The sequence below is a fragment of the Chanodichthys erythropterus genome, chromosome 17 (assembly GCF_024489055.1).
Source record: "Chanodichthys erythropterus isolate Z2021 chromosome 17, ASM2448905v1, whole genome shotgun sequence".
NCBI classification, from domain to species: Eukaryota; Metazoa; Chordata; class Actinopteri; order Cypriniformes; family Xenocyprididae; genus Chanodichthys; species Chanodichthys erythropterus.
The window spans coordinates 1,096,790-1,115,454 of record NC_090237.1 but is presented as its reverse complement, the minus strand read 5'-3'; the positions used below and the strand labels follow the sequence as shown (position 1 = coordinate 1,115,454).

General features: G+C 37.9%; 2 protein-coding genes across 3 annotated transcripts in view; both read left to right on the top strand.

Annotated features, from left to right (window-relative positions):
* LOC137004290 (mitogen-activated protein kinase kinase kinase kinase 5) overlaps positions 1-4,919 on the top strand; it is a 34,588-nt gene extending 29,669 nt beyond the window's left edge. The window contains exons 26-32 of the mRNA XM_067364479.1: positions 345-403; positions 781-884; positions 1,561-1,738; positions 1,827-1,895; positions 3,933-4,025; positions 4,106-4,232; positions 4,336-4,919. Of these exons, the coding sequence (XP_067220580.1) occupies positions 345-403; positions 781-884; positions 1,561-1,738; positions 1,827-1,895; positions 3,933-4,025; positions 4,106-4,232; positions 4,336-4,429 (724 nt within the window). The 3' untranslated portion in view covers positions 4,430-4,919. The remainder of the gene's footprint in view (positions 1-344; positions 404-780; positions 885-1,560; positions 1,739-1,826; positions 1,896-3,932; positions 4,026-4,105; positions 4,233-4,335) is intronic.
* A 2,468-nt stretch (positions 4,920-7,387) lies between these two features.
* On the top strand, positions 7,388-18,082 carry zmp:0000000529 (WD repeat-containing protein 20). 2 transcript variants are annotated; one of them, XM_067365391.1, is made up of 5 exons: positions 7,388-8,074; positions 9,521-9,703; positions 11,009-12,364; positions 13,905-13,957; positions 14,095-18,082. In XM_067365391.1, exons 1-5 carry the CDS (start codon positions 7,703-7,705, stop codon positions 14,156-14,158), a joined length of 2,028 nt encoding a protein of 675 aa, XP_067221492.1. In that variant the 5' UTR covers positions 7,388-7,702; the 3' UTR covers positions 14,159-18,082. The 2 variants fall into 2 exon arrangements, with proteins under 2 accessions (XP_067221492.1, XP_067221493.1); XM_067365392.1 differs by lacking the exon at positions 13,905-13,957.
* The last annotated feature ends 583 nt before the right edge of the window (positions 18,083-18,665 follow it).

Genomic DNA, 18,665 nt, shown 5'->3' with positions numbered 1-18,665 from the left:
AAAATGAAAGCATTTATTTTTACCTTCATTGCATGCAGACCTGTTGTAGAAAAAAGCCTAAATAAAACTAGGAACCTTTAAAATAGAATAATAGGGGCACTTTAACCAGCATGACACACACTTGCTGCAGCAACACTGATGTGTATTCGATTCAAACCACACATGCATGAAAACAGAGAAACCGCACACACACACACTCACTTTAACACTCACACACACAGCGTCCATCACTCTTAACGGAACTTTGTTGTGACTTAGTGACCCAAATAAAGGAAAAGCACAGATGCACAGAAGCACACAACCACACAATCTAATCTTGCTGTGTTCTTGTCGTCTCATAACAGGAAGTTTGCAATCAGCACGAAGATTCCAGACACAAAGGGATGCAGGACATGTTCAGTGGGTGAGATGAGAAAATCCTGATCAAGACAAACTTTGAATGTTGGCCTGAAAAAGCTTACTTGTGACCGGTTTGGAATAATAAAAATATATCAGCATGTCTGAAGGATCATGTGACACTGAAGACTGATGCTGATTACACTTTACTATATATTCACATTGAAAGCAGTAACAATATTTCACAATTTCTACTCTATTTATGATCAAATAAAAACAGCCTTGGTGAGTAGAAGAGACAAAAACATTTAAAAATTGTAATTCTTCCAAACTTTTGACCGGTAGTTTACTGAATTACTGAATGTCCTGTCTGTTCAAATCTAACCCAGCCGGCTCTGTAAATGAATAAACCCTCAGTGTTTTCTTCCTCTTCTGTTTGTGTAGCTCATAACGCTCAGAACGGCTGTGTGTTTCTGTGCTGTGCGCTGGAGTCCAGTGTGGTTCTGCTGCAGTGGTACGAGCCCATGCACAAGTTTATGCTGATCAAGGTGAGAAAACCGCCATTAAATACTGCTGAAAATATCCAGCAGCTGTGATCTCTAATGCCTTGCTGTTTCTCACCTCTGACCTTTCATGCAAAATCACTTCGCCCACCATCTCGAGACATAAATGTCACCGTGTCTCTGTTCAGTTATAAATATTTTTCTCACTTAGTCTCGCTCTACGTGTTGCACTAATCACCGTGTGTCTGTTGTCTGTGCATGAGAACCAACACTTGAGGTATCGCGCGCCGTTTCCTGTGATTAAGTGCCAATCCACGTTAAAATGTTTGTGTAACTAAACACACACACCTTTCAAAAACCTCTTCTGCTCGCCACATTTATTTGATCAAAAATACAGTAAAAAATGTGAAATATTATTATAATTTCAAATATTTGTTTTCTATGTGAATATATAGTAAAGTGTAATTTATTCCTCTGAATTTTCAGCATCATTACTCCAGTCTGATATGATGATTTGCTTCTCAAGAAACATTTCCAAATTGAAAAATCATATTTTTGTGGAAACCGTGACACATTTTATTTCTCAGGATTCTTTGATGAATAGAAAGTTCAAAAGAACAGAATCTTTTATAACATTATAAATGTCTTTACTGTCACTTTTGATCAGTACTACTCGATTAATAAAAGTGTTCATTTCTTTCCTCATGATCTGGTCTCACAGCAATTTGACTTCCCTCTGCCGACGCCGCTGCGTGTGTTTGAGATGCTGGTGGTTCCCGATCAGGAGTATCCGCAGGTTTATATCAGGGTGAGCAGAGGAGCCAGTCCGTCACACCCGGTTCAGCTGGACTACATCGACCTCAACTCAAACACCTCGTGGTTCACTGACACCGGACTCGGTACGGATCCTCACACACACACACACACACACACACACACATTCAGTCCTGCAGAAAGTCTCAACTCTTCTCTCTCTCCGTGTCTCAGAGAGTCGCGGCGCTGACAGAGTCCAGCTGCATCAGATGGACGGCGACACACTGCTGGTTTTGATTGACAGTGAGTATCATGTGACATTAAACACTCACTCACATCTCAGGACAGATTCTCTCCAGATGAATGCATTTGATGAAGTTTGCACTATAAACATTATATCTCATAATGCAATGTGCTCCGCTTGATATTCCATCACAGTGTGATGAATTACACAGAAATCATATAAAAATTGTTTCAATCATCTAAAAAACATTAAAAAACAGACTCACTATATACATTTACACTGCGTTCCAAATTATTATGCAAGTGACATATCAGCAAGATTTCAGTACAATTAACATTCAGATTTTAGTTTTTCTAAGAAAATGTTTGTTTGTTTATTTATCCATGTCTTTTTAGATAACTGGTATCAATAATTCACCAGGTCTATGGAAACCCTACTTAGAGGTTGTTCCACATTATTAAGCAAGTCACAGTTCTCATGCAATATGGGAAGAAAGATCTTTCTGAAGATGAAAAGCATGAAATGGTGCAATGATGTGCAAAAGGCATGAAAACAACCAATATTGTGTGAAACTGAATGAAGATTATCGAATTATCATAAGATTTATGAGTGATTTAGAGCAGAACTCGGTCAGATAAATAAAAATTATTGCATTAAAAGAGCAGCTATATAAAAAGCCAGTGTTGAGCAGCAAACAGGTATTTGAAGCTGCTGGTGTCTCTGGAGTCTCGAGAAGCTCTCCTGGCTGGCAGTTGTGCGTAAAGATGCATTTCAGCCACTCCAAACCAAAGCTCACAAAGAGAAACATTTACAGTGGGTGTAGAAATACATTTTCAAAGTTTTATTGCCGTGTTTTTTTGCAGTTATGAACTCCACATATCTTGCAAAAGTCATTTTTAATACCCTCAGAGACCCTAAAGGGACCTTCCATCTCACTTCCCAGTATTCCAGTCCAAATCATCACCCGCCAGCTCCTTGCTGACGTCACAGTCTTGTTGGAACGTGGTGGCCATTCACCAACCATCCAGAAATCCATCCATTTAGACCATCCATTGTAGTACGGCATTAGTCAGTGAATAAAACTATTTAAAAATGAGTCTTCATGTATTTCTACACCCACTGTTAATGTTTGTCTTTGTGAAGTTTGGTTTGGAGTGGCTGAAATGCATCTTTACGCACAACTGCCAGCCAGGAGAGCTTCTCGAGACTCCAGAGACACCAGCAGCTTCAAATACCTGTTTGCTGCTCAACACTGGCTTTTTATATAGCTGCTCTTTTAATACAATAATCTTTATTTATCTGACCGAGTTCTGCTCTAAATCACTCATAAATCTTATGATAATTCAATAATCTCCATTCAGTTTCACACAATATTGGTTGTTTTCATGCCTTTTGCACATCATTGCACCATTTCATGCTTTTCATCTTCAGAAAGATCTTTCTTCCCATATTGCATGAGAACTGTGACTTGCTTAATAATGTGGAACAACCTCTAAGTAGGGTTTCTATAGACCCGGTGAATTATTGATATCAGTTCTCTAAAAAGACATGGATAAATAAACAAACAAACATTTTCTTAGAAAAACTAAAATCTGAATGTTTATTGTACTGAAATTTTACTGATATGTCACTCGCATAATAATTGTATTGAAATAACACATTTATAAGAATTAATTTTAGTGATTGAATAAACACAAACTGCATGTTTCTGCCATTCACTGACACACACACACACACATACACACACACAACACATTTCACACTTGTTTTTATAAAGCCGAAAATATTGTCTGTGGTGATAAACATGACACACCTGCATATGTAAACAACTCAGAATATTCCTTCAGCAACAGAAAGTCACATGTTACATGAACGGAACGTTCCACTCACACACACACGCACACACACACACACACACACACACACACACACACACACACACACACACACACACACACTCACACACACACACAGTCCCCCTCATAAACAAACACCTCAGATGTCACAGTGTTGTACAGTTGTCGTCATGGCGCTGTGATGATGATGATGTTTTCCGCGGTGGTTTTATGGTAAGATTATTTTCTGTTGGTCATCAGACGCCGTTCACACAGTCGCTCTGGACGGATCAGCCAAAAGCCACAGACTCCAGCCGTCGGACGTCACCTTCAAGTTAGACATAGACGCCGTGGGTAAGTGTGTGTTCGTGTGTGTGTCGCGCGTGCTGTACGAGTCAGAACCCTCCGTCAACACACACACTCTGTGTCCTCAGTGTATTACGACGACACGCTGATCGCCATCTGGAAACACGGCTGGCAGCGGAGAGGTCAGGGGTCATCAGAGATACTGCAGGAAATCACTGACACCAAAAGAATATTCCGGCTGCTGGGATATGACAGGTGAACACACACACACACACACCCACACACACACTCAAACATCTAAATAATTTTCAGGTCACAAACGTTTTCTCATTATGACATGTTTGATTCCTGTCAACAGAACCGTTGTCATGGAGAAGCGAGTGTGTGATGACCAATCAGGACTCTGTAATCTGTACATCCTGGAGACGGTTGACTCCGCCCCTGTTTCCTGAGAGTGTTACACAAACACACACACACACACACACACACACAGGACAGCCAAACTCTGACATAAAACTCCCCCTGATGTTAATAAACACGTCAATACAAATGTGTGAATGTGTGTGTGTTTGTGTGTGTGAGTGTGAGAGGAGAGAAAGTGTGAGTGTGTGTGTGTGAGAGAGAGAAAAAGTGTGTGTATGAGAGAGAGAAAGAGAGAGAGAGAGAGAGAGAGCAGCGCCACCTCCTGGTCGTTCAGAAATCTCCTCAGTGTTTGCTGTTACTCTGATGGGACATTCTGAACGTCACAGAGAGAACAGACTGTTTTTGGAGAAACTGGAGTATTTGCACGTCTGTTGTGGATTAATAAAGTAATTTCTGTGTAAAATCATCAACAGAAGATGTGAATGTGACAATGTTTTCTCTATCAAAATAAAATCCATTCAAAGATGGTCACATGTCTACTGTAATAAATGTCTGCAAATATCCTCCTGGGACCCGGGAATAGACTTCTGTCCTCTGTAGTGGATAGGGCTGGGTAAAAAATATCAATTTCTTGATTTTAATCGATTCTCATTTTTATGAACTGATATTGATTCTTAAATCCCAAGAATGGATTCGTCTCGTCTGTTTTCAGTTGATGAATGAGCAGAATATGTAGCGCCTCCCATCCAATAAATCACAATAATCTGTTACTTTTGATATGAAGCAAAGTCTCAGATTCAGTTTATTTATTTATTTATAAAGCACATATAAAAACAAACACAGGGTTGACCAAAGGGCTGTACATTAGAAACCATACATAAAAAGAAAACTTCAAACAGCAGAGTAAAATACACAATAAAATTCATTTGTTGCTAAACCCTAAATCATAAAAAATAAGATTTAAGATTTAAGCGCAGAGACCAAATCAAAGATCAAATTTTTTGCTGCCAGTCAACAGCCGCATTCTGGTGCCCAATAGATGAGCTATTAGCTCCATAGTCAAGTGAATTACAGTAATCAGGATGTGTGGTAATGAATGCATGGATAATGGAAAATTCTTGCATCAGAGAAATGTTTTAACTTTTGCAAGGTGGTGTAGATTGAAAAAGCATAATGGAATAAGCACCATCTTATTATGAGATTCAAAAAATAAATACCGTTTTGGCGCTGTTTAATGTGGCGTGACGGATCGCTTTAGCGCCTCAGTAAAAGAGAAGCATGTGATCATCCTCTCCTCCGCTTTAATACCAGTTACAGCGAAATAAACATCTGAAGGTATGTTAAAATATACAGTACAACTTACTGAAATCCGTATCATGTCTCGTGTAATCGCTCAATCAGTGCTTCAGCCTCAATAAAACAGCTTCAGTGTCACATGACGTCACATTTACCTCAGAAAAACACATTCAGTAGGGCTGCACAGGGATTAATCGTTTGCAAAATAAAAGTCTGTGTTTACGTAATAAATGTGTTTTCTGTGTATAATAATTATGTATATATAAATACGTTTAAGAAAAATGTTATATTTACATATAAAATATTTATATATAATATAAAATATATTTAAATATATATATATTTATTTATACATGCATATATTTCTTAAATTTATACATGTATGTGTGTGTATTTATATATACATAATTATTATACACAGAACACACTTATTTTTTACGTAAACACAGACTTTTATTTTGCAAACGATTAATCGCAATTAATCATTGTGCAGCCCTAATATTCATTGTGCATATACCATAAACTCATTAGTCAGATAGAAAAGTGAACTCTAGAAAGATAAATATAGCTATGCACCGTTTCATATTCATTTTAATGTTCTTCAATATTAATGCATGTTTGAATAAATCAGGCGCAATTTAAATGTTTATATTTCACAAAAATGAATTGGAGTAGAAATATGATTATGTAATTCTAAACTTTATTTATGATAAAAGCATCTTTGAGTGTAGTTTAAGTGTTTGTATATAAATAAGTTAATTTAACCTTCAGTATTATTACAGTAGCACCAGCTGACTCTCATGTGTAGTTTACAGCATTACTGGAGAGATTTATTTCCTCTAGAAAATTTGCCATGTGCTGAAACTGAAATACTACATCCAAAATAATCGAATTGAATCGAAAGCATGTGAATAATAATCGAATCGATTGTGGAAATTGTGTCAAAACCCAGCCCTATAGTGGACGTGATGTTTTAGTGATTTTCTCTGACATGTCACACGTTTAAGTCTGGATGTCCTGTAAAGAGCACATTCAGGGATTTGCAGAGATGCAAAACCTTTATTGGTTTCGCCATGAAAACAACAACTTCTTTAACGTCTTTAAATATGACTGAAAATGAAAATTAGCACTCTTATGGAAATATGATAATATTTTGTAATCATCATTTAAATTGCATTAATTTTCAACATCTCAAGAAAATGTTATGGAGTTTATAATCGAAATATGACTTTCTGTTATGAAACAGGACATTGATTTTATACGGGACTTAAATTATGTTTATCAGGCATTTTAGGAGTGAATAGGGAAATAAATTATATATCAATATTCCTATTAATTATTAGATATTATTATGAAAATGTTGCCAATTATTACTCCCATTATTACACTTCTTTCTTCATTACATGTTGCTCCAAGAAGACATTAATATGCATATTAGATGCAGTGTATTGAATGGGAAAATCCATGTATGACTATTTTACCCACATATCGCATAAAGTAAAAATGGTATACCAATTAATTCCATTATATCTTTCATAACATAGTTGAGAATCATCTTTATACAAAACAATCCCGAAGCCTAAAAATTAATTGGTGATTTAAAAAAAAAAAAAAATCCCATTGTTTTTGCCTATACATCATTTCATGCCATGCTATTTTTTTAATCAGCTTAGTCCTGGTGTCCACTACAGAGGACATACCATAACATATGAATAAAATATAATTTTTAAAAAATGTTATTTTTTAATTCTTAATTTTTTAATGATGTGGGGATAAAAAAAAACTAAAAAAAAAAAAAGTGTTCTGGGTCTCAGGAGGATATATTTAATAAATGCTTTACATTCATCATGTAAGACTATAGATAGATGGATGTCAGTTTGTAATGAGTCAGCTCTGAGATCATAGTGACCGGAGCATCAGCATCATCATCATCCGGTTGCGTCCGTCCTCTCCGGTTCGAGTTCACGGGCGACCCGTGCATCGCTGCTCCCATTTTGCTTGTAGTTTTCCGCATTATTTCCAGGTCAGAGGCGCGGCGCTTCCTGTGCGGCGCGTTTGGACTGAAGATGGCCGCAGATGGAGGCGCTCTGAAGGATATCAATGAGATTAAATCGCAGTTCCGGACCCGGGAGGGATTCTACAAGCTGCTCACCCTCTCGGACTCTCAGCAGCGGGCCGGGCTGCCGCGGGGACCCTCGGCGGGTGTCACGGTGGGGCCGGGCGCAGGAACGGGCTCCATCCCGGGCGGCGGTGCTGGTGTTGGGCTGGTGCAGGGGCCCGGGTCCGCCGCCGCGGCCAACTCCTCTCCGGGCTTCCTGCCGCCGGTCCGGGTGTCGATGGTGAAGCTGAAGCCGGAGGACCCGAGCGAGGATTCGGAGCGAGTGTGCTTCAACATCGGCAGGGAACTTTACTTCTACACCTACACGAACATTAAGAAGGTACGGTCGGACCGCGTCTCTTGATCTCACTGATGAATGACAGACGCGGATCTGATACAATGTAGCGGCGCTTTTGTTTACATTCGCGCGTCATCAAGAGAAGCGCATTGAAATCTTTCTGCATTTGTGTGTAAATGCAACAAATAAGGACACTTGTCACGTTTACACGAGATTTAAACTCTCATATGCAAGCTTTCAGTAAGCTTTCATTTAAAACACTGTTTGTATTGAAGACTTCCACACTGATATGAATCGGTTTATGATGGTCATTAATATGCTTTTAGTGACCTCTGAATCACCACAAGATGTCAGACTCGACCCTGAGATCTGGACTGACCAGATTTGCTAGTATTGTTGATGTTTGTGGACCATGATTCAATGGAGGAACATCTTCTTGATCTGGTCAGATTAGTAAAGGATGCCAAAACCAGCATGTGTTCATCATCATGTTTTCTTAATTGTATATGTACATAAAAAGAGAAGTAGTGGTTTGCACATTTGATACACGTTTAGAGTTTGTGACGATCACTATTTGACTACAAATGTATATAATAACACCAAAATAATACAATGATCTTGTCCTTTCTTTCATATATCTGAATATAAGGGTCTTTATAGTTAACTAAAACCAAAAACATGAAAAGAAAACATCAAACAGAATAAAATAATTGTTTGTAACAGCTAGATTAACTTGATCCAAAATATCTAAAACTGGATTAAAAATTAATAGGGAAAAAGGAAAAACAAATTAATATGACAAAATATGGATTACCACCACAGAATAAATCATTAAAAAGGAATTTTATGACTTTTTTTCTTGCAATTGTGAGTTTATATCTCACAATTGTGAGAAAAAAAGTTAGATATAAACTCGCAATTGCAAGAAATAAAGTCAGAATTGTGAGATAAAAAGTCAGAATTAACTTTTTTATGATTTATTTTGTGGTGGAAACAAGCTTCCATAAGAAAATTACTAAAAGTTAAACTAAAATTAAAAGGAAAACTGAGAAAAATGATGTTCTTCTTCGGTGTTTCTGTCTTGTTTTCCAGCACAAACATCTAAACATCCTTAAATCAAAATATATTAACTGCAGAAGCAAAATTACTTCAGATATTAAGAAAAAGTAATCAAAATCAAATGAGTTTGTGCTTAAAACAAGAACAAATATCTGCCAATGGGGTCTTAAAAAAATACACTTACAAGATTATTTTTCTGACTCCATTGGCAGATTTTTGTTCCTGTTTTAAGCATAAACTCACTTCATTTTGATGATTTTTCAATTAAACAAGACTTAATATCTTCAGTCATTTTGCTTCTCCAGTAGATATTTGTGCCAGAAAACAAGAACATCATTTCTGTAGTGTATAAAACTAAAAACGAATTCAGAATATGAATGAAGCCCCAGTGACACACAAATCCAGCTGTGTATCTGACTCTCTCTGCAGGCGGTGGATCTCAGTAAGCCGATAGACAAGCGCATCTATAAGGGAACTCAGCCCACGTGTCATGACTTCAACCAGTACTCGGCCACCGCTGACAGCGTGGCTCTGATCGTGGGCTTCTCCGCCGGACAGGTGCAGTACCTCGACCCCATCAAGAAAGAGACCAGCAAGCTCTTCAACGAGGAGGTGAGCAGATGAGATGACACTCATCATGGAACCGATGAATGTTACACTCCGAGACATAAAGGTTCTAAATAGAACTCTAGGGTTCAATAAGGAGAAACGTCTTGCATATTATTGCATAAATCATTTCTGGAGATCCACCGTTTGGATCATTAAGATCCTTCGTTCTGACTTCATGTTTCTACATCAGTGATAAGGAAACAGGAACCCTGTTTAGATCTTGAAACCCCTGCAATCAGCCACAAACATGTTGTAACTTCCTCGTGGCAGTTTGTGTTTGGCAATCTAATCGAAAGCATGAAGAGCTCTTACTTACAGTCTTTATTACTTGACCTTTTTACAACCACTCAGTAATGTTGAACTGAAAGTAGTATGTGGCTTCTTATTGAATCAAGTTTAGCAGGATATACTCTTATGGTGAAAAAAGTATGTTCTGAAAAGGTTATTTCACATGACTTACCAGTTCATACTTCACATTACTGGTCATACTTCAGCCCAGTAATAATATTTTGTCCACAAATAAGATTCACGTTTTGAGCGAATCATTTACTTAATGCCTGAATGAATCAGCTGTTTGAATGAATCAAATGATTGAATGACTCAATGACTAACTTATTTAGACATTTACCGCCACCTACTAGCAGTTTTAATTTCTTATTGTTTCATGAAAAATTCCATAATTTCCCAAAAATATTTTATATATTTTATATTAATAAAAAAAAAAAAAAACATTAAACATGTAGTTTAATTATTTTTCTAAAGCTACTTGAGATGTCTGTTTGATGCTTTTCTCGTTTAACACAATAATGACTTTAAATTATCTTATGGGGTAATTTCTCAGCAAAATTTGATGTGTGATTAATTTGCTGCGAGATTTAAAATATACATACTACTGTTCAAAAGTTAATTTATAAATTGTAATATTTTTTAGAAAGAAGCCTCTTCTGCTCACTAAAGCTGCTTTTATTTGATCAAAAATACAGTAAAAAATTGTGAAATATATTTTAAAATGTGAATATATTGAAAAATGTAATTTATTCCTGTGATCAAAGCTGAATTTTCAGCATCATTACTCCAGTCTCCAGTGTCACATGATCCTTCAGAAATCATTCTGATATGATGATCTGCTGATCAAGAAACATTTCTGATTATCAGTGTTGAAAAAATGAATGCATTTTATTTTTCAGGATTCTTAGATGAATAAAAAGCGCAAAAGAACAGCATTTATTAACATTATAAAGGTCACTTTTTATCAGTGTATAATTTTCATATCATCACATTGCTGACATAGTGTGATTTCTTCCCCAGAGATTGATCGACAAATCAAAGGTGACGTGTCTCAAATGGCTGCCCAAGTCGGAGAATCTCTTCTTGGCGTCTCACGCCAGCGGTCACCTCTACCTCTACAACGTGGAGCATCCTTGCGGCACCACGGCTCCTCAGTACTGTCTGCTCCGCCAGGGCGAGGGCTTCTCCGTCTACTCCTGCAAGACCAAGACGCCTCGCAACCCTTTACTCCGCTGGGTGGTGGGCGAGGGCAGCCTGAACGAGTTCGCCTTCTCGCCCGACGGCGTTCACGTGGCATGTGTCGGACAGGACGGCTGCCTCCGCGTCTTCCACTTCGACTCCATGGAGCTGCAGGGAGTGATGAAGAGCTACTTCGGAGGGTTGCTGTGTGTCTCCTGGAGCCCCGATGGGAAGTACCTGGCCACCGGCGGAGAGGACGACCTGGTGACGGTGTGGTCGTTCGCGGAGAGCCGAGTGGTGGCGCGTGGACACGGTCACAAGTCGTGGGTCAATGTGGTGGCGTTCGACCCCTTCACCACTAACCTGGAGGACGACGAGCCGATGGAGCTCAGCGGCAGCGAGGAGGATCTCCAGCAGGGGGCGCTGCACTTCGGCCGCGTGCGCACCAGCAGCACGCTCTCGCGCCTCTCTCGGCACAGCTCCAAGGGTGGCACGTCGTCCGTTTCGTACCGCTTCGGATCCGTCGGGCAGGACACGCAGTTCTGTTTGTGGGACCTGACGGACGACGTTCTGTATCCGCGACTTCCGCTCTCCCGAGCGCTTACGAACACCTTCGGCCCCACCGTTCCGGCATCCACGGCGCTGAACAGCACTAGCGGAAGTAGCGTAGTCGAAGGTCACCATCATCCCTCGCACCAAACGTCTACATTGCCGCTACCTTTACCTCGTTCGCTGTCGCGCTCCAATTCCCTTCCACACCCTGCCGTCGCAAACACCTCCAAGATCCAGGGGGCGACAGAGAGCGGCGTCACGGGTGGCAGCAGTGGCAGCGCCGGCAGCGGAGGAGGAAGTGCGCCGTTTAGCATCGGCCGCTTCGCTACGCTGTCACTCCAAGAACGCAAATCGGACAAATCCGGGGTGGGAGGGGAAAAGGAGCACAAGCGCTACCACAGCCTCGGCAACATCAGCAAAAGCAACGATAAGATCAACGTGGCGCCGCGCAGCAATCGACTAGATGGCGCTAAAGTCTTGGGAACCACGCTGTGTCCGCGCATGAATGAGGTGCCGCTGCTGGAGCCGCTAGTGTGCAAGAAAATCGCCCACGAGCGACTCACCGTACTCGTCTTCATGAACGATTGCATCATCACCGCGTGCCAGGAGGGCCTCATCTGCACTTGGGCTCGACCTGGCAAAGCGGTGAGTCTAGATTTACATGTAAAAAATACGACAAATGCACGTTAAAATTACGGCAAATATAGAGCACGATGGTGGATGTATGTTTTTTTTTTACATTAGGATTTTAGAAAAGTCTTTAAGAGTTATAAATTGAAAGGTTGAGCTTAAACGCTCAAAAGTCATTCTGTGAAAACCGTTTAGAAATTGGACATTGTGTTACCATCGAAAATCGTTTAGCGGACTCCTCCCTCTAGTGGGTGGAGTTGTGTTTCAAATGCTACCAACTTTACACTTTGCACTAGTGTTTTATAGTCAATTCTTTTTCTATTCTTGACATATTAGATATATTTGGCTGCTGTTTTCTTAGAACTGATATTGTGACAGATATTTTTGACAGGAGAGTGCATTAAATGCATGACTATTTTTGGTACTGGGCTTAAACAAAATCCCATAAGTAGCTGAATGTTTGTGATATCAACTTCAAATTTGGAACACAACTTGCTTAGACATGACTTTGATTTTGTACCAATTTTAGAGTCCAAATTATTTTGTGAAATATATATGTTTAAGAGTTATAAGCCATAAACCAAACCAACTAGCTATGAGTCACAACTTTATAAACTTTGATTTGAAATAAAATAGACGAAGCTGTGACTGTGAACCTAACGACTTAAGGGAAAGAATTACAATCCCATTATGCACTGTGAATGACATCAGTGAAAACATTCAATTGTCAATCAATAAGTCATTCACAGTGCATCATGGGAGAGGGTTCTTTTGCCGCAATTTGCACGTTTTAATTTTTGGATATTTCTTTGCAGAATCATTGGTAATGTAGTTTTTTCTACTGTTAAACAGTTATTTTAAAATCTAGTTGAAATAATGTGTGCTGATGGCTTTTAAAATGTAAAAATGAATAGATTTTTATTTCCAGAACCAATTGTTGCACTCTAACCCAATTAACCTGTAACTTTAGTTGTAATTTAATATATAAATGAAGTCAAACCTGGCGTGCTTTTTATTGCCTTTTTTCCCTATCACATATTTTAGTAATTATCATAAATTAGGTATCAGTTGAAGGTTTAAACGCTCAAAAGTCATTCTGTGAAAACCGTTTAGAAATTGGACATTGTGTTACCATCAAAAAATGTTTAGTGGGTTCCTCCCTCTAGTGGGTGGAGTTGTGTTTCAAACGCTACCAACTTTACACTTTGAATTAGTGTTTTATAGTAAATTCTTTTTCTAATCTTGACATATTGTTGGAAAGCTCTGAGACTCAAGTTTTCATATTTGGCTGCTGTTTTCTTAGAACTGATATTGTGACAGATTTTTGACAGGAGAGAGCATCAAATGCATGAGCGGGGGCTATTTTTGGTAAACAAAATCCCATAAGAACCTCAATTTTTTTGATATCACTTTCAAATTTGAGACACAACTTGCTTAGGCATGACTTTGATTTTGTACCAATTTTAGAGTCCAAATTATTTTGTGAAATATATATTTTGTATAAAATGTTCTATAATGTTTTATAAAACTTTTTTTACTCTTTCATTTTCTGAAGGATTTTCAAGGATTACAACCAAATATGCTCAAAAAGTGGCCGACAGTTAACAGGTTAAAGACATGTACTTCTAATAAAAACAATACGGTTTCATGTTTCTGGCCTGTCATTTTCAGATGTGGCAAAGCATTTGCCAAGCGCCAGTGCTTTCACAGTCAAACTCATGCTGTTTCTTGTGTTTTTGCACTAGCATCCGTCTCAACCGCTGTCAGCACAGAATGGAAACTCGCCGAGTGGGACCGTGGTATAGCTGAAGCCTCATTCCCGAGAGCCAGGAGCCAGTGTTTCACCCACCCACGCTTTAGTTGCACATTAACGTCACATGTAAATGCACACGGGACCATGATGCACAGCTGCGACTTCAGCTCTCGCCCGCAGACAGACTGCAAACGATCGAAGATCGAGACTCTTCTTTGCAGAAACCCTGCTGGCCTCTTCTATTACACTGCGAAAGCCACGGCCATTTTACTTTTTATTTATTTATTTGATCATGGAGTCTTCTATTGTACATATTCAGACTACTCTATAATGGAATAATGAACTCGAATAATTAATATATGAAGATCCTATATTGTACATAGCGACAGATGCATTGAATGTTTGCAGATTTTAGGGAACTGATGATTTATTGTTCTTGTGTGCTAGTGCTTCATAAGCTGTCGGATGGGAGTTTGAGAGTTACGTACATTCGTCCGACTGCTAGACGAGTTCTCTGCTTCATAGATTAGAGAGATTAACAAGGTTAATGTTGTCTAGAAATGGTGTACGAACCGTGAAAGCAAGATTTTATATATTTACTAAGTTTTTGCTAAGCAAGCAACGTCATCGGAGGTCAATGAAATCTGAGGTTCGCGCCGTTTTGACTGTTTAGAGCTCCTGGAGGCGGATCTCTTGAAATTTGCCTTGTTGAAACGCAAGTCAGATGCAATCAAAGAGAGAAACTTCTCGACACGTTTAACTCTTGTAGCATGGAGTAGGCGCTATTCCTTACACCTGCTATGCCTCTTGCAAAACTTTGCACATTTACAGGTTGATTTGAGCTCGTTGGAGGGACTGTTTTCAGGAGTCTGGATCACTGATGTGAAGTGTGTCATGCAGACTTCTTGAAAGGACAATGTTGTATCAAATGTCTTTTGGCATTCAATTTGATTATTCCCATTAAGCAGATCAGCTTTAACATCATGTTAACAGAACTAACCCATCATAACCAAAGGCATTCAATAGCTATGTTTCCATCCACCTATTTTGGGATATCGCATAAAAAAACGCTGGATGGAAAAGCCAAAATGCGCATAAATACTAAAAATAAGTGAATGTGCTCAATTGAGGTGGATCATTGTTTATCCGATAAGAAGACATGCGGATAAACTAAGACGAATTTTGAGTTTGAATCCCGCAATTGACTTTTTTTTTCTCAGAATTCTACGTTTACTTCTCACAATTCTGGCTTTTTTTCTCTGAATTTTGAGTTTGCATCTCTCAATTCTGACCTTTTGCTCGGAATTCTGAGTTTGCATCTCACAATTCTAAATTTTTGCTCAGAATTCTGAGTTTGCATCTCGGAATTCTGACTTTTTCCTTGGAATTCTGAGTTTGAATCCTGCAATTATGACTTTTTTTTTCAGAATTCTAAGTTTACTTCTCACAATTCTGACTTTTTGCTCAGAATTCTGAGTTTGCATCTCACAATCCTTTCTTTCTCAGAATCCTAAGTTTGCATCTCGGAATTCTGATTTTTTTCCCCTCGGAATTCTGACTTTTTCCTTGGAATTTTGAGTTTGAATCCCGCAATTATGACTATTTTTCTCAGAATTCTACGTTTACTTTTCACAATTCTGACTTTTTTCTCGGAATTTTGAGTTTGAATCCTGCAATTATGACTATTTTTCTCAGAATTCTACGTTTACTTCTCACAATTCTGACTTTTTTCTCAGAATTTTGAGTTTGCATCTTTCAATTCTGACTTTCTCAGAGTTCTAAGTTTGCATCTCGGAATTCTGACTTTTTCCTTGGAATTCTGAGTTTGAATCCCGCAATTATGACTTTTTTTCTCAGAATTCTAAGTTTACTTCTCACAATTCTGGCTTTTTTCTCTGAATTTTGAGTTTGCATCTCACAATTCTGACTTTCTCAGAATTCTAAGTTTGCATCTCGGAATTCTGACTTTTTCCTTGGAATTCTGAGTTTGAATCCCGCAATTATGACTTTTTTTCTCAGAATTCTAAGTTTACTTCTCACAATTCTGACTTTTTTCTTGGAATTTTGAGTCTGCATCTCGCAATTCTGACTTTTTGCTCGGAATTCTGAGTTTGAATCCCGCAATTATGACTTTTTTTCTCAGAATTCTAAGTTTGCATCCCAGAATTCTGACTTTTTTCTCGGAATTCTAAGTTTGCATTTTGCAATTCTGACTTTTTTAGCACCAATTTCCCAGGAAGTGACGATTTTGTTCTCATGAACACATGGGAAGGAAACACTGCTTAATTTGCAAATGTTTTATGCCATATTCTAATTAAATTCGCAACTTTGAATGGAAACATAGCTAATGTCTTCTGTAGAGAATGAATCTCACATGTACTGTCAGTTGTTACAGCTCAAATATGTGTCTCAATCTGTTTCTCAACTAAGCCTTGCAAAAATTGACCCAGCTAACAAAAATATATTCTAGGAACATTTTGCTTTCCAATTAAGTTATGAAAATGTTATTTCTGAATGTTCTCTGAACGTGCAATTTTTTAATTTTTTTTTTTTCTTGGTTATGTGAGCATTAAGCAAACATTCCATCGTATCATTCTTCAAACATTATAGGAACGTTACTTTTTGAATGTTCAGTGAACTTTCCGGAAAAAAAAGAAAAAAAACGTTAGATGAACGTCCAACTAAAAAAAATTATGTTTTTGTGCTAACGTTTTGAAAACATTATTAAAGCCCAGACAATTCTGAACGAATGTTCTATTAACGTTAATGGAAGAATGTTTGTTCATAACTTTGAGAGAACCTTGCTAGAACGTTCCCTGTTTCGTTTGTGACCCTGACAGTGAACTTACCTTAAGAATGGATTGTTTTCTCAGTAGTAAACACTCAGTAGTGTGCTGCTAGGCTTGCTAGAGAAGTTTGTGATAAGCCATATTTGAGGACATTGAGTCTTTCTAGACGTCTGCGTAGAATAACACTATATAAACCAGTCATTGCACTGGTTGTAGCCTGAATGTGGTTTTTATGTGTACTTTAGTGATCCCGGCATGGAAGTTTCTTCTCCTAGAGGCAGCTTGTATTTAAGACAACGGCCAAGCTACTGAACTCGTATGCGATCATTCCCACATAATCTCAGAACATTATGTGAAAAAACTGTTTTAGCCCTGACAGTATGTATGCTTAACACTTAAGTCTCATTTGTGTTTATTATTTTTTTATCTCAGATATTTTGGGACTTGTTTTATACGGCTGTAGCGTTGTGATTGTCTTTGCTGTTAACTGGAGAAATGCAATGGACCAATTAGTGGATGTTGGAACGTTTTGTGTATTTTTATTGTACGTTTTTTAAACTACTGCTTAAATAATACCATCCATTATTTTATTTTTTTTAATTTGCAAATGCATTCAGTTCTGACAGATGTTTTGTCTCATTTAAGTGTGTATCCAACAGATGACGTCGACGTATGAAAATGGACGATTTCAATGGAGAATCCATTCCTCCACACTGCTTTCCTTTAAAGTCATTGAATTTCCACTGCATGTGTTTTTATTTAGCACACGGTTATATGCCTGAGTCTGGTGACGTGGCCAACAATATCACAATATACAGTTTGTATATGGGAATCTGTTATTAAAACATCAAATACTCATGCATTGCATTGTTATTTGTAATGACTTATACTAATGAATTTAATTAACCAAACAAGTGAAAATGCGTTTATTTTGCCCCGCTGCATATGTCATAAAGTGCACTAATGCAGTGTTTCACAGACATAATTAAATAATTAAATTACAGATTCAGACACAGATCACAAACACTTTCCTCTCTTACACGTCATTTGAGGTGCAAATCTGATTGCAAACATAGTCTTAAAAATATATATTCCAAGAAGGTTGTGCTAACATTTAACCATTAAACCATTTACATTAAATTACATTGCGACAAACTTTTTTTCTGACTTGAACGTTCAAAATATACAGGGTTTAAAAACATTATGTGAACATTAAGGGAACATTCCATTTTCTGCAAACATCATGGGAATGTTACTTTTGAATTTAAATGTTCTCTGAACGTTACTTTTGAATTTTCTCTGAACGTTACTTTTAAATGTTCTCTGAATGTTACTTTACATTTTCTCTAAACGTTACTTTTAATTTTCTCTAAACATTACTTTTAAATGTTCTCTAAACGTTACTTTTGAATGTTCTCTGAACGTTACTTTTAATTTTATCTAAATGTTACTTTTAAATGTTCTCTGAATGTTACTAAAATTTTCTCTAAACATTACTTTTAATTTTCTCTAAATGTTACTTTTGAATGTTCTCTGAACGTTACTTTTAATTTTCTCTAAATGTTACTTTTAAATGTTCTCTGAACGTTACTTCTGAATGTTCTCTGAACATTACTTTTAAATCTTCTCTAAATGTTACTTTTGAATGTTCTCTGAACGTTACTTTTGAATGTTCTCTGAACGTTACTTTTGAATGTTCTCTGAACGTTACTTCTGAATGTTCTCTGAACATTACTTTTAAATCTTCTCTGAATGTTACTTTTGAGTGTTCTCT

Bases quoted from the DNA above. Each gene is read 5' to 3' on its own strand.
- zmp:0000000529 (XM_067365391.1), top strand. From the start codon at position 7,703: ATGGCCGCAGATGGAGGCGCTCTGAAGGATATCAATGAGATTAAATCG. The intron at 8,075-9,520 runs GTACGGTCGGAC...CTCTCTCTGCAG, and splicing joins CCTACACGAACATTAAGAAG to GCGGTGGATCTCAGTAAGCC. The intron at 13,958-14,094 runs GTTAAAGACATG...TTTTTGCACTAG, and splicing joins AAGTGGCCGACAGTTAACAG to CATCCGTCTCAACCGCTGTC.